At 39.6% G+C, this 13,861-nt stretch overlaps 2 protein-coding genes across 7 annotated transcripts in view; one reads left to right on the top strand and one right to left on the bottom strand.

Moving 5' to 3' along the window:
* LOC132393915 (ras GTPase-activating protein 1-like) overlaps positions 1-11,889 on the top strand; it is a 112,961-nt gene extending 101,072 nt beyond the window's left edge. The window contains exons 20-25 of the mRNA XM_059969353.1: positions 171-257; positions 1,401-1,468; positions 2,522-2,610; positions 3,571-3,648; positions 7,627-7,761; positions 8,757-11,889. Of these exons, the coding sequence (XP_059825336.1) occupies positions 171-257; positions 1,401-1,468; positions 2,522-2,610; positions 3,571-3,648; positions 7,627-7,761; positions 8,757-8,834 (535 nt within the window). The 3' untranslated portion in view covers positions 8,835-11,889. The remainder of the gene's footprint in view (positions 1-170; positions 258-1,400; positions 1,469-2,521; positions 2,611-3,570; positions 3,649-7,626; positions 7,762-8,756) is intronic.
* Positions 11,890-12,019: 130 nt separating this feature from the next.
* Positions 12,020-13,861, bottom strand: part of ccnh (cyclin H) — a 29,646-nt gene continuing 27,804 nt past the window's right edge. For all 6 annotated transcript variants that reach the window (XM_059969357.1, XM_059969354.1, XM_059969356.1 and 3 more), the window contains exon 10: positions 12,020-12,393. In XM_059969357.1, coding sequence (XP_059825340.1) covers positions 12,355-12,393 — 39 coding nt within the window. In that variant the 3' untranslated portion in view covers positions 12,020-12,354. The remainder of the gene's footprint in view (positions 12,394-13,861) is intronic.

Here is a 13,861-nt window from a genome sequence, read left to right as displayed (position 1 = left end):
ATGTTTGACTTAACATCCAAAATAATTTCTGAATCTCTATGCAAAGGTGTAATAAATCCCCTAATCATACGATAATGTAAAATAATCTACAAATGGTTTGTTGGATTTTAACTGCAAGAAATTCCTTAGTGAATTCTGATAAATTATTTCAAATCATTTTACTTTGACAGGTCTTTAAGGTTTATTTATGGATGTTTACAAAAATCTGTCCAACAGAAATGGCCACAAAATCATACCATGAGAACCAGAGTTGTCAGGTATAAAAGTATTTTCAGCTTTCTGATACATTAGCTCTTTTAGCTATTTTGCACTGCAGATTTTTTTTTAAATATTTGGAAATGTTACAACTAATGTATATCTTGGTTAGGGCAAGAATTTAGACTAAGTTACAAGTTCTGCACCAGGCTCCTTTGATTGATCTTGGTAGCTACTTGTGTTGTGATGAAAAGCTGACACAATGTATTCTAGCTTGGAACAATGTTCTACAGTTGGATTGAACTGATACCTGTAAGCTCTTCAGGCAACATAATTAGAGAGAAAAATTATGATGAATTGCTAAATAAGGTGAGATTCCTTGGATAATCAGGAGTAGAAATGGATTATCACAAAGGCTGCTGGAGACGTTCTTTTAGAATTCAGGAATGAGGCATAAAACTTGTTGGTTCATATTTGTTTTATTAAGAGTTGATAGAACAAAGAGAATTTGAAACAGATAGTGATAGGGGGTCTACTAGATTGAGAACAGAAAAATTGAAGATGGTGCCTAACATAAAACAGATGTGAATAAACCAGTTTGAAAGCACTTATTCAATACTGCAGTACCAAATTAACCAATGAGAAAACATTCATTTAATGCAAAACAAAGAAGCTTTCAGAATTATACTTGGTATAACCATTAGAGGTATCTTAAACTGTGACGTGCATACAATAGCCACTAGGAATCATAGTAACCAGTAACTTGCATATAAAATAACTATTTAAAATAGAAGCAGATAATTAATTGTTAAACTGAAAAGAAAATAACAAGTATAATCTAAGAATTAAACAGTCAAATTCAACTGCAGAAAAGAGGCTCCTGGACAGGTGCATGGAGCTTAGAAAAATAGAGGGCTATGGGTAACCCAAAGTAATTTCTAAAGTAAGTTCATGTTCAGCACAGCATTGTGGCCGAAGGGCCTGTATTGTGCTGTAGGTTTTCTATGTTTCTAAAACCTCATTCATTAGAGTATCCCTAGTTGATGAGCTTTGAAGATCAATAGCATAACAGTTTGTCCATTATTTGTTCTTGTTATTTGATGTACTCAAAAGTGTTCCTCATTTGTTACTTTTTGCATATTTTTTCTTGGCAAACGGTGTCTTTGACAAGTTATATTTAATGTTTGTTTTCCCATTTATGATAGTGGATTTGTTTTCTTGCGGTTGATTTGTCCGGCTATTCTCAATCCACGGATGTTCAACATCATTTTGGGTGAGTTTGTAGTGCTATATTCTATAAAATATCTAAAAGTCAGCCCATAAACTCTCATCTCAAATCTGACAATTTGCTCCATAATGTGTACCTGTTCAATACTAACTTCAGTGTCTTCAATTATTTCACTACACAAAAGGTAATTAAAACTGCAGTGTTTCGGGGAGCAAACAACTGTAAAAGTCTTATCTGCCTCTATCACCACCTCTGACAGCTTGTTCAATATACCCACCATCCTCCATGTTTCTTAAAGAAGTTTTCCCTTTCATCGCTTTCAAATAATTCCCCATTCCCTTCCCATCTTATTTGTATGCCACCTACCTTCAGCCTCACCCAGCCTGGTATTTTTTTTATTGTTTTTGCTCCAAGAGTGGTGGGTATGTGGAGCACACTGCCAAGGATTATGGTGGAGCCAGATACATTAGGGAAATATAAGAGACTCTTAGATAGGCACTTGGATGATAGAAAATGGAGGGCTATGTGAGAAGCAAGAGTTAGACTGATGTTGGAGAAGGTTAATAGGTCAGCAAACATCTGGGCTAAAGGGCCTGTACTGCGCTGTGGTGGTCTATGTTGTAGTTTTATGGCAAGAAACAACATTTGTACAATGATAGACCATTCACAAATTTTACCTAGAAAGAGGAGATTAGTTTTAAGAATCTTTATACTGAACCATTCTGCACTCTGACTGCTGTTGGAAGTTGATGCAACTTGTTCACTGCTTTGGCTTTTTATTTGCTAATAGACCTGACTCCTGACCCCTATGTCTTTCTGTGTGTTCTACTTTCTGCAGCATAGCATTGCTGTTCTTTAGCCTTGTTGGCTATGTTGAATGATGTTGAAGTCTGTCCACACCACTAGCTTTGTTTCTTCTCGACTTGACTTTTGCAATGATCTGGACAGTCTCCGAGCAGGCAACTGTAAATGTTTGGAAATCCAAACATAACTTCTGATTGCAAGATTGTTTTGATAGAAATTATGCAAGATTTTAGTAAAGTTAACAGTGATAAAATCAAAATTACTTACAAAATAACTTTTCCCTTACTCATTTAGATCCTCCGTCCTCCACTGCTGCAAGGACTCTCACACTTGTTGCAAAGTCTCTTCAAAACTTGGCAAACCTGGTGGAATTTGGAGCTAAGGTATTCTAATTCTGAATTGTACCAAGTCTCCATTTAGCAATTATTGTGCTGGCTGCATCTTTAATTCTTCCACAGTGTTGTAGGTAATGTTTCAATAAATGTCATCACATCAAATTATTATTTTCCTTATAATCAAAGTCAAAATTTCCTACTTGTGTCCATTTTTAAGATGTCACAGGATAGGCATTATAGTTGGTGTGGTAAAATGCTTTACATTTGATGCATGAATTGTCAATAGGATGTGGAGAAAGCCATAAGTTTTTAATTTCTCATCAGCGTGTTGATGAGAACCTAATCATCAGTTAACCAATTAATAGGTTAATTGGTCATTTTAAGTTCTCCCAAGATTAGGCTAGGGTTAAGTAGGGGATTGCTGGGCAGCCTGGCTCAAGTGCCAGAGTGAGTACCTATTGTGTGCTGTATCACTAAATAAAATAGAATTAGGGGAATTTTTAAAAAAATAATTTAAACAGATAGCTGCAACAATAGCAAAGAAATCAGAACCAGAGCAGCATTTTTTGTTAATTTGTTCAGTGGCAAAGGTTTATTTATTTATTGAGGTAGAATATGCCACATTGCCCCCAATTTAATCCAGGCATAATTACAGGACAGTTTAGAATAACCAACTGGTATGTCTTTGGACTGTGGGAGGAAGCCAGAGGAAACCCATGCAGTCACAGGGAGAACGTAGAGGGAGTGGTAGGAATTGAACCTTGGTCCTCTTACTGTAAAGCATTGTGCTAACCAATACCCTACCATGCCATCCTTTTGAAGACTCTGCCTTGATAATGTCCATAGTTCATTTGCTAATTATCAAGTTGCCTCAAGGCATCTTTATGAGAAAAAATATTCCAGATGTCTAGACTAAATGTGAGCAGTGTTTGCTTACGTATTTAGAGCAGATATCCTGCATACATTGTGATTTTTTAATGACGTTTTGACAAGTTTGCTTTATTACAGGAACCCTACATGGAAGGTGTAAATCCATTCATCAAAAACAACAAGCACCGAATGATTATGTTCCTAGATGAGTTGGGGGTAAGTGCATCTGGATTACTTAATTTGGAGGAAAAGTAGTCTCCGTGAATGTCAGTTGTAATTTCTGCAATTAAGCTCATTAGTAACTCATAATTCAGAATAAAATTTAATAAAGTTCAGAATTGCTATTTGCTTCAACATGGCAAAAGAAAATATACTAAGAAAAGCAGAGGATATTAAGTATGATCAAAGTTTAGTCAAAGATATACTTGAAGGATAAAGATTTAATATTGGGCTCAAAGGGCAAAGATGGCAGAAAGCATGGCCACTAACAATGAGGTGAAAGCATTATGAATGCACAGAACACGAAGGATCATCCTGAAAAGCTACTAGCATCAAGGCAAGATTCAAGATTCAAAAACTTTATTGTCATTCTAACCGTACATCAGCTCTACAGGGCAGAATGAGACAGCGTTTCCCAGGAGCAGCGCAATCATAACATAACAAACACGACGCTAAATAATAAACATAACAATAAATAGTAAAACACAACAGCCACATGTCAGTTTAAAAAAAGCTGAAAGTGTCCAAAGCAGAGTCAGGTAGAGCAGCTATTTAGCAGTCTGACTGCCTGTGGGAGGAAGCTATTTAGTAGCCTTGTGGTTTTAGTTTTGATGCTCCTGTAACGTTTACCTGATGGCAGAAGAACAAACAGTTCATGGAGAGGGTGTGAGGGGTCTTTAATGATGTACCGTGTCTTCTGGAGGCATCGACTCTGAAAGAGGTCTTGGACAGAAGGTAGGGAGACCCCAGTAACCTTCTCTGCTCCCCTAACCACCCTCTGCAAGGCTTTTTTGTCGGCAGCACTGCAGCTGGAGTACCAGGTTGTGATGCAAAAGGTCACCTCACTCTCAACCACTCCTCTGTAGAATGTAGTTAAGATGTTAGTGGGGAGTGATGCTTGTTTAAGCTTCCTCAAAAAGGGCAATCTCTGCTGGGCTCGTTTCACAATCCCAGTGGTGTTCCTGGACCAGTTGAGATTGTCCAAGATCTGCACCCCAAGGAACTTGATGTTTTCCACTCTCTCCACTGTGGACCCACTGATGCTGAGGGGTGTGTGCTCAGGCTGAGACCGTCTGAAATCGATGATCATCTCCTTGGTTTTGGTGACATTAAGCATGTACCACGTGAACCGGCTGGCACCAAACTGCAGCTGCACTGTGCAAGTGCCATAGGTCCGTATCGTGCTGCCGTTTGCAGCCCTCAGGGTGGGTCCTGCCTTCCTGTTGCGGGTGTCGAACCCCGTCGGGGGCAAGAAGCTGATTTCCTCTCCGGTGTCGACCAAGAAGCGGCGTCCTGACTGTTTGTCCCAGACGTACAAGAGGCTGTCCTGGCGGCCGGTCACCATAGTCATTAGTGGCAGCTGGCCCTTGCAGGGCAGGTGACAACGGCGGGCTTCTGTGCCCCACCACTGGTGGTAGAAACACCACTGTTCACTGTCCTCCTCACTTCTGCCTCTGTGTTGTGTGAGCCCCCCTATCAGGCCTGGTCTGGTCTGCTGTTGGGTGCATGGCCTCGTAATCTGACCGACCGCTCTCCCTCTTGACTTTCCACAGCATGTCTGCCCCGGCCGCCACCTTCAAGGGGTCGCTGAAATCTGTGTCAGCCAGCAGCAGATGTATGTCCTTGGGCATTTGCTCTAGGAACGCTTGCTCGAACATGAGGCAGGGCTTGTGTCTGTCAGCCAGGGCCAGCATCTCGTTAGAAACATAGAAATAGGTGCAGGAGTAGGCCATTCGGCCCTTCGAGCCTGCACCACCATTCAGTATGATCATGGCTGATCATCCAACTCAGAACCCTGTACCTGCTTTCTCTCCATACCCCCTGATCCCTGTAGCCACAAGGGCCATATCTAACTTCCTCTTAAATATAGCCAATGAACTGGCCTCAACTGCTTCCTGTGGCAGAGAATTCCACAGATTCACCACTCCCTGTGTGAAGTTTTTCCTCATTTCGGTCCTAAAAGGCTTCCCCTTTATCCTTAAACTGTGACCCCTCGGACTTCCCCAACATCGGAAACAATCTTCCCGCATCTAGCCTGTCCAATACCTTTAGAATTTTATACATTTCAATAAGATACCCCCTCAATCTTCTAAATTCCAGTGAGTATAAGCCTAGTCGATCCAGTCTTTCTTCATATGAAAGTCCTGCCATCCCAGAAATCAATCTGGTGAACCTTCTCTGTACTCCCTCTGTGGCAAGAATGTCTTTCCTCAGATTAGGGGACCAAAACTGCACACAATTTTCTAGGTGCGGTCTCACCAAGGCCTTGTACAATTGCAATTGAACCTCCCTGCTCCTGTACTCAAATCCTTTTGCTATGAATGCCAACATACCATTTGCCTTTTTCACCGCCTGCTGTACCTGCATGCCCACCTTCAATGACTGGTGTACAATGACACCCAGGTCTCATTGCATCTCCCCTTTTCCTAATCAGCCACCATTCAGATAATAATCTGCTTTCCTGTTCTTGCAACCAAAGTGGATAACCTCACATTTATCCACATTAAATTGCACCTGCCATGAATTTGCCCACTCACCTAACCTATCCAAGTCACCCTGCATCCTCTTAGCATCCTCCTCACAGCTAACACCGCCGCCCAGCTTCATGTCATCTGCAAACTTGGAGATGCTGCATTTAATTCCCTCGTCTAAATCATTAATATATTTTGTAAACAACTGGGGTCCCAGCACTGAGCCTTGCGGTACCCCACTAGTCACTGCCTGCCATTCTGAAAAGGTCCCGTTTACTCCCACTCTTTGCTTCCTGTCTGCCAACCAATTCTCTATCCACATCAATACCATACCCCCAATACCATGTGCTTTAAGTTTGCACACTAATCTCCTGTGTGGGACCTTGTCAAAAGCCTTTTGAAAATCTAAATACACCACATCCACTGGCTCTCCCCTATCCACTCGTCAAAAAGTTCTATAAGATTTGTCAGACATGATTTTCCTTTCACAAATCCATGCTGACTTTCTCCGATGATTTCACTTCTTTCCAAATGTGCTGTTATCACATCTTTGATAACTCTAGCATTTTCCCCACTACTGATGTCAGACTCACCGGTCTATAATTCCCCGGTTTCTCTCTCCCTTTTTTAAAAAGTGGGGTTACATTAGCCACCCTCCAATCCTCAGGAACTAATCCAGAATCTAAGGAGTTTTGAAAAATTATCACTAATGCATCCACTATTTCTTGGGCTTCTTCCTTAAGCACTCTGGGATAGATCAATGCTGACGGCAGCCTGTCTCCCAAACCATCCAGGTGAAGCAGGCGGGCACCCCGCTCATGCAGTGAGAGGCCAAAGGTCCCAATGAGCAGCACTTTGAATGCTTCATATTTGCCTTCTTCCGGGGGCGACTGTATGAAATCCTCAACCTGGGCAGCCATCTCCTGGCCAAGGGCTCTCACCACGTGGTAGTAATGCGTGGAATCAGAGGATATCTGCCGAATCTGGAACTGGGCTTCTGCTTGGCTAAACCACACGGGTGGTCGCAGCGTCCAGAAAGTCGGCAGTTTTAATGAAACTGCGTGAACAGATGAAGAGTCGGTCATCTTTGGTCCAAATCCCGTTTGGACCGTCAGGGTCACCAATGTAACGATGTACTACATACAGAGCTGGAGATGACACGCAGTCGGTTAGCCGTTTCGAGACTAGTTTATTCAAACTTTGCGGCGCTGGCATTTAATCCCTAACGCCCATCCTCTCCGGGCGGAAATGACGTCAGAGGTGCATTACCAAAGTCTCTCCCCATGTGCTGGCTATTTGTGAGCCGGTTTGCCTGCGCAGAAAGTGGGTCGCCACAAGACCATATTTATAATACCCATAGACATTCAGTTGTCTACTATTTTGAGTACCTCTTCAAAAAATTGTCTGGTTTATTGGGATATGTTGTATTGTTCAGATGAGATTTCCAGTGTTTGAGGAATATGTCTATTGCTGTTTAAATGAGGATGTTAACTTTTGTCTATAGAATGTCCCAGAGGTTCCTGACACTACAGAGCACTTTAGAATTGATTTGTCTCGTAACCTGGCAGCTTTACATGAAGTTTGTGCAGCACATTCAGATGAACTTCGCACCCTAAGTAATGAACGGGGAGTCCAGCAGGTAACTGCTTTATCGTCCAGATGCTGCTTTAAAAAATTAAATGTTGCAAATATGCTATTGGCTCTCAATGTCAGAAAGTGTAATTTCTATGTGATAGACCCTGCCGAGTCATCATTGTCTTGCATAGCTTTTTCTACCTCATTGTTTTTAAACCAGTTCTGTGAGTAGGTTGAGTGTTTGGTGTGCAGGGATTCTGCTTAATACATTAATGAACATGACCTTTTTCTTCGGCTGAAAAAAGTCCCTTGCAGCTAGTCTTTGAATCTTTTCCTCAACATCCCAAGGTACACAGCGTTAAAGAAATTATTGCTCAGATTCATGTATAGGCTGTCAGCATGTAGTTTTCTCCCTCCCCTCCCCCACCCCACCACCTTACTCTGGCTTCTGCCCCCTTCCTTTCCAGTCCTGAAGAATGGTCTTGGCCCAAAATGTTGACTATTTATTCTCTTCCACAGATGCTGCCTGGCCTGCTGAGCTCCAGTATGTTGTGTGTGTTGCTTGAAATTTTCAGCATTTGTAGAATCTCTTATGTTTATGATGGACATGTGTTTTATTGTAAATTAATACTCTACAGTATAGCCTTGAAGTGCTTGGAGCAACAATTAGCAGAGCAGTAGCTCAAAGGTGTAGCGTAAATGTCATAATTGGTTGAGTGAAGTTCATCACTTTGCCTAAAAAAGGACTTTGCAGCTAGTTTTAAATCTGAGAATGACTGTGTATCTTAGGCCATCTCATGAAACTCCTGTTAATCAATAATCAGCTTTAATGACTGATTCTTATCTTAAAATTATTTTAATTCTTCTGCATTTGTGGATCTTTTCCACAACATCCCAAGGAACATAGCATTAAAGAAATTGTTGCACAGTTTCACATACAGGTAGTCTGTATTTATTGCCCCTCACTAACTGCTATAGGGTAGATGGACTAACTGCTTTCTTCAAATGCTGCAGGTATTCTGTAAATATACCTAATTCCATCTCTGGTGTCTTTTACAGCATGTCCTGAAAAAACTTCTGGCCATCACAGAAATGTTACAACAAAAGCAAAACCACTACTCTGCAGCAAACAGGTAGCAGCTTTCATTCTCGGAGAACTCTGCATGGATCAGTGCATACCAGTGCTATCACTGGACAGCTCACTGCAATCTCACTTTCTGATGTACTTCTGAGAAAACACAGTGTAGAACATTCCTTTTACCATGCAAACTATGCAACAGAAAAAAACTGGTGGATGTTTTCATCAGTAACTTAGTAAGCTACTTGTGCAGGTCACCTCTTGCACTTCCTTCTCTGAACCAATCAATCGCTGTTGAGCCTTGATGTACAAGTCACCTTTCATAAACCTAATAGACCTTTAAGGTGTTTAATATTTCAATTTGCCAAAGTTCCCAGCATCTATCAAGAGCTGCAGTACAGAATGCCAGTCAACTGACAAGGTGAAGAAACTAGTTCAATTACCTGTTGTGTAACTGGATTATGAGCTGTACAGTGTAATATAATGTAATTTCTGACTGACTACTTTTATGGTTAAGATTGCTTACATCTTTATTCTTTGGTTATCTTTGCAGTTTATTGGAAATGTCTTTAAATATCAAGATTCCTCACTAAAGACCGGTTATTTTTTATAGAAAAAAAAATCTGCAACAAGCATTCATTACACATTGACAATGAATGTGGAGAGATCACAACATTTGTTGTGGTACTAATTTTGATTGGTTTAATTACACTGTACGATTTGACTAAAACAATGGGAAAAACGTCAAAGTTGTGTAATCAAAAGCTTTGTATGTATCAGGTTTACGACTGTAAACACATTCAATAGTTGAATAAATTTATTGATCATTTATTGGAAAAGCATGCACTTATTAAACCATTTTGTAAAGAAAATTGTTACACTGACTTGTTTCAATAAATGATAAGCAAGTGTTGAATTGAAATTTGTTCAAACGTCATGAAATACTTTTCATTAACGTTGGACCAGATGCAGTAACTATATTTCATGAAGAAAATCAATAGATGAGAATGTAGTTTCAACTGTGTAGTTAGGTTTTTTTTAAAGCTTTCATATTTTAATTGTGTAAATGAGACTTCTGTTTCCAACAAAACTGAATAAGTAGGCAGGTAGATTTCCCTTGGCTCAAAGTATATGGTGGGAAATGATTTATCTTTTGCTCTCCTTTTAGTGGTTTCCCAAATTTCTCTCTACATGTTTTCCCATATATTATTTTATATCCACCAATGACTGTAGTCCAAAGGAGAAAATGTGTTCTTCTTTGTCTCTTCCATCAGAAGCTTACCCACACTTTACTAACATTTATTCTTCACCTCCTCACCAACTGTTCACAGGTACTTTCGTCCATTATAACTTCAACTTGTCAGTTTGCATTCCTCATTCCCTTGTTCTACTGCCACTTACCTCTAAAGGGGAGTTAACTATGTACTAGAGGTTTCTGACTATGTCTATTTTTTATTACTGTACAAGGATTTTTATGAAAATTCTCCAAGATTACAATGACATCTTGATCAACTGGGCCAGTGACTTTATTCTGACAAATGTGTGAAGTTGCAATTTCACAAGACAATGGTAGGACTCAAACAATAAATGATGGGGCCCTGGAGTGGGGGTGCTACATGGTTTCTTGAAAATGACAACACAGGTAAACAGAACACTGAAGGACACTTGCCTTCAATGTACAAATCATTGGTAAGGCCACATTTGAAGTACTGGTTCTGGTTACCCTGGTGTAGAGAAGATGTTAAACTGAAAACAAAAAAAAACAATCTGAAGATGTGACTTGAGTTACTAAGAGGAACTAAATAACCAAGGACATTTTCTCTTGTGTCGAAGGTTGAGAGGTGATCTTAGAGGTTTATAAGATCAGGAGCAGCGTTAAAATGAGAGGGGAGATTTTCTGCTAGTAGTAGAGGTGGCTGTATATTTTTGGGCTTTGTATTTATTGAGATACAGCATGGAATACACCCTTCCAGCCATGCAGTCCAGCAATCCCCAATTTAATCCTAGTTTAATCATGGGTCAATTTACAATGACCAATTAACCTACCAATTAGTACATGATTGGCCAGAGGAAACCCATGGGGAGAACATAAAAGCTCTTTACAGGCAGAGACAAATCCAGGGCAATAGGTAGCCATTGCATAGCACTGTGTGCATTTATATAGGAACACAAAGATAAATGAGAAATGAGTAATTAGTCAATTTATTTGTGGCAAGATTTGATTTGTATACTTAGTCTGAAAAATTTGTTTTGTGACAGGTTTCATTTCTGCAGAGTGGCCAAAGGAAATAGGAACTGCGGATTATAGCAGAAACCCTTAACCTGTGTAAACAGCACATTTTCTGCCTGCCCCACGCTTTCACTGTATATTTGCTTCAGTTGGATTTAAAGAATTCAGGCACAGGCCACTGTGGTAAACTGCATGTTATAATGCAGGTAATTAGCAACAAGACATATTGAATAAATTCTATTAAACGCACAGTAGCCAGAACAAGTTTTTGCTATTTCAAATCACTATTTTTTCCTTAATATGAAATATCAGCTTTCAGTGAGCAGAGATTATTTTAGACAAAGCCTCTTTCTTTCTTCTGCTGAATTAAGCAAAATGGCTGCAATAGAATAAGGTGGGTGGTGGGGTTGGGGAAGGGAGTGTGAAGCTATATACTCTGCCATCTGGATATTCAGAAACACAGATGGTTTGGCACTTCCAAGTCATTCCACATACCAAAGTGCTAGTCCTCACACTTTAAACTTGATTCATTAAGATGTTTCACAAGATAATGAATTTTTCAAACAAAAACTTGAATTGTGGCATGGTACCATACCATAGCTCTATAGAGCCAGCTGTAAGATTGGGGGTTTGATTCCCACCACTGTCTGTAATGACTTTATACACTCTACCCATAAATGTGTTTGTTTCCTCAAGTTTATCTGGTTTCCTTCCACATTGCAATGACACACACGTTAGTAAGTTGTGGGCATGCTATGTTGGCATCAGAACCATAGCAGTAATTTTGGGCTGCACACAGCACATTTTTGACACATTTCACTGGATTATTAAAAGGGGAATAACATCCAAAGTTCTAGAAAATTTACCAGTTCAGTACAAGTCCTATGTATGCTGTAATATTAGGTTATGGTGATAATTGGATGGTTTAGTTTCCTAATATTAGCCTTTTACTAAATTACTTTCTGCAGCACTATTCTAATTTCCAATTTCATTTACAGAACAATTTCCAAAATCAACTGTTATAAAGCTTTTATTTTCAATTCTTTCTCTTGGAAATATAAATGACAAAGATGTAAATTCATTATTTAGATACAAATTTGATTTTAAATACCAGGAATGAAAACAACAAACAAGCAGCTTCAGCATTGTAGAGACTTCCTTTCGATTTCAGATTTTCCAAATAGTTTGTATTTATAAAAATAGACCTGAAAATCGTTGTGATATTCTTCCATCCAAAGATGCATCTCCAAATCATCTCTGTGCTTATTTTGAAAGTTGATTGTACAAGTTAGAGAATCACTGTATCTGCTCCTCCATGTGTAATTTCAAAAAGCATGCCGGGGGGGTGTTTATAGTGCATCAATGAGATCATCATCACTCCATTCCTCCTTAAAAAAAATAAAAAGAATACCAGACAATAAAAAACCAATGTAAAAGATATTGAAAGTTTTTAGTCAGAATAGAATAGAAAAGGAGTGCAAGGTTCAGAATAGCAAATACAGAAAACAGAAGTGAAAATGCAGAGTCCAAATTTATAAAACTGAAAAGCCTGGAAATGCTGAGGTCAGACAGCAAATGTGGAGTTATTATCTCAGGAGAATCACCTGTCATCAGAATTCAAAAGTCCCAATTATCATCAGGTATCAGAAATACTAATTTATTTCCTTTCCACAAATGATGCTTTAGTCTTTGAGAAATTCCAACAATTAAATTTTATTCCATATGCACTCAGTAGCCCTTTATCAGGTACTTCTCTTGTTTATATATATATACATATATATACACACACACATTAATGATCTGGATGATGGGGTGGTAAATTGGATTAGTAAGTATGCAGATGATACTAAGATAGGTGGCGTTGATAATGAAGCAGGTTTTCAAAGCTTGCAGAGAGATTTAGGCCAGTTAGAAGAGTGGGCTGAACGATGGCAGATGGAGTTTAATGCTGATAAGTGTGAGGTGCTACATTTTGGTAGGAATAATCCAAATAGGACATACATGGTAAATGGTAGGGCATTGAAGAATGCAATAGAACTGAGTGATCCAGGAATAATGGTGCATAGTTCCCTGAAGATGGAATCTCATGTGGATAGGGTGGTGAAGAAAGCTTTTGGTATGCTGACCTGTATAAATCAGAGCATTGAGTATAGGAGTTGGGATGTAATGTTAAAATTGTACAAGGCACTGGTTAAGGCCAAATTTGGAGTATTGTGTACAGTGCTGGTTACCAAATTATAGGAAAGATGTCAACAAAATAGAGGGTACAGAGATTTACTAGAATATTACCTGGGTTTCAGCACCCAAGTTACAGGGGAAGGTTAAGGGGGGACTTGATCAAGGTATTTAAAATTATGAGGGGACTAGAGTTGACGTGGATAGGCTTTTTCCATTGAGCGTAGGGGAGATTCAAACAAGAGGACATGAGAGGGGACAAAAGTTTAAGGGTCACACGAGAGGGAATTTCTTTACTCAGAGTGGTAGTTGTGTAGAACGAACTTCCAGTAGAAGTGGTAGAGGCAGGTTTGGTATTGTCATTTAAAGTAAAATTGGATAGGTATATGGACAGGAAAGGAATGGAGGGTTATGGGCTGAGTGCGTGTCAATGGGACGAGGTGAGAATAAGCGTTCGGCACGGACTAGTAGGGCCGAGATGCCCTGTTTCCGTGCTATAATTGTTATATGGTTAATGCAAATATCTAACCAGCCAATGATGTGACAGCAACTCAATGTATAAAAGCATGCAGACATGGTAAAGAGGTTCAGGTGTTGCTCAGACCAAAAATCAGAATGGGGAAGAATTTGATGAAAGGCCTTGAAAAAGTGGATGTGGAGAGGATGCTTCCGATACTGGGA

Source organism: Hypanus sabinus, chromosome 5 (assembly GCF_030144855.1).
Source record: "Hypanus sabinus isolate sHypSab1 chromosome 5, sHypSab1.hap1, whole genome shotgun sequence".
In the NCBI taxonomy this organism is placed as follows: Eukaryota; Metazoa; Chordata; class Chondrichthyes; order Myliobatiformes; family Dasyatidae; genus Hypanus; species Hypanus sabinus.
This window is presented reverse-complemented; position numbering and strand designations above follow the sequence as displayed.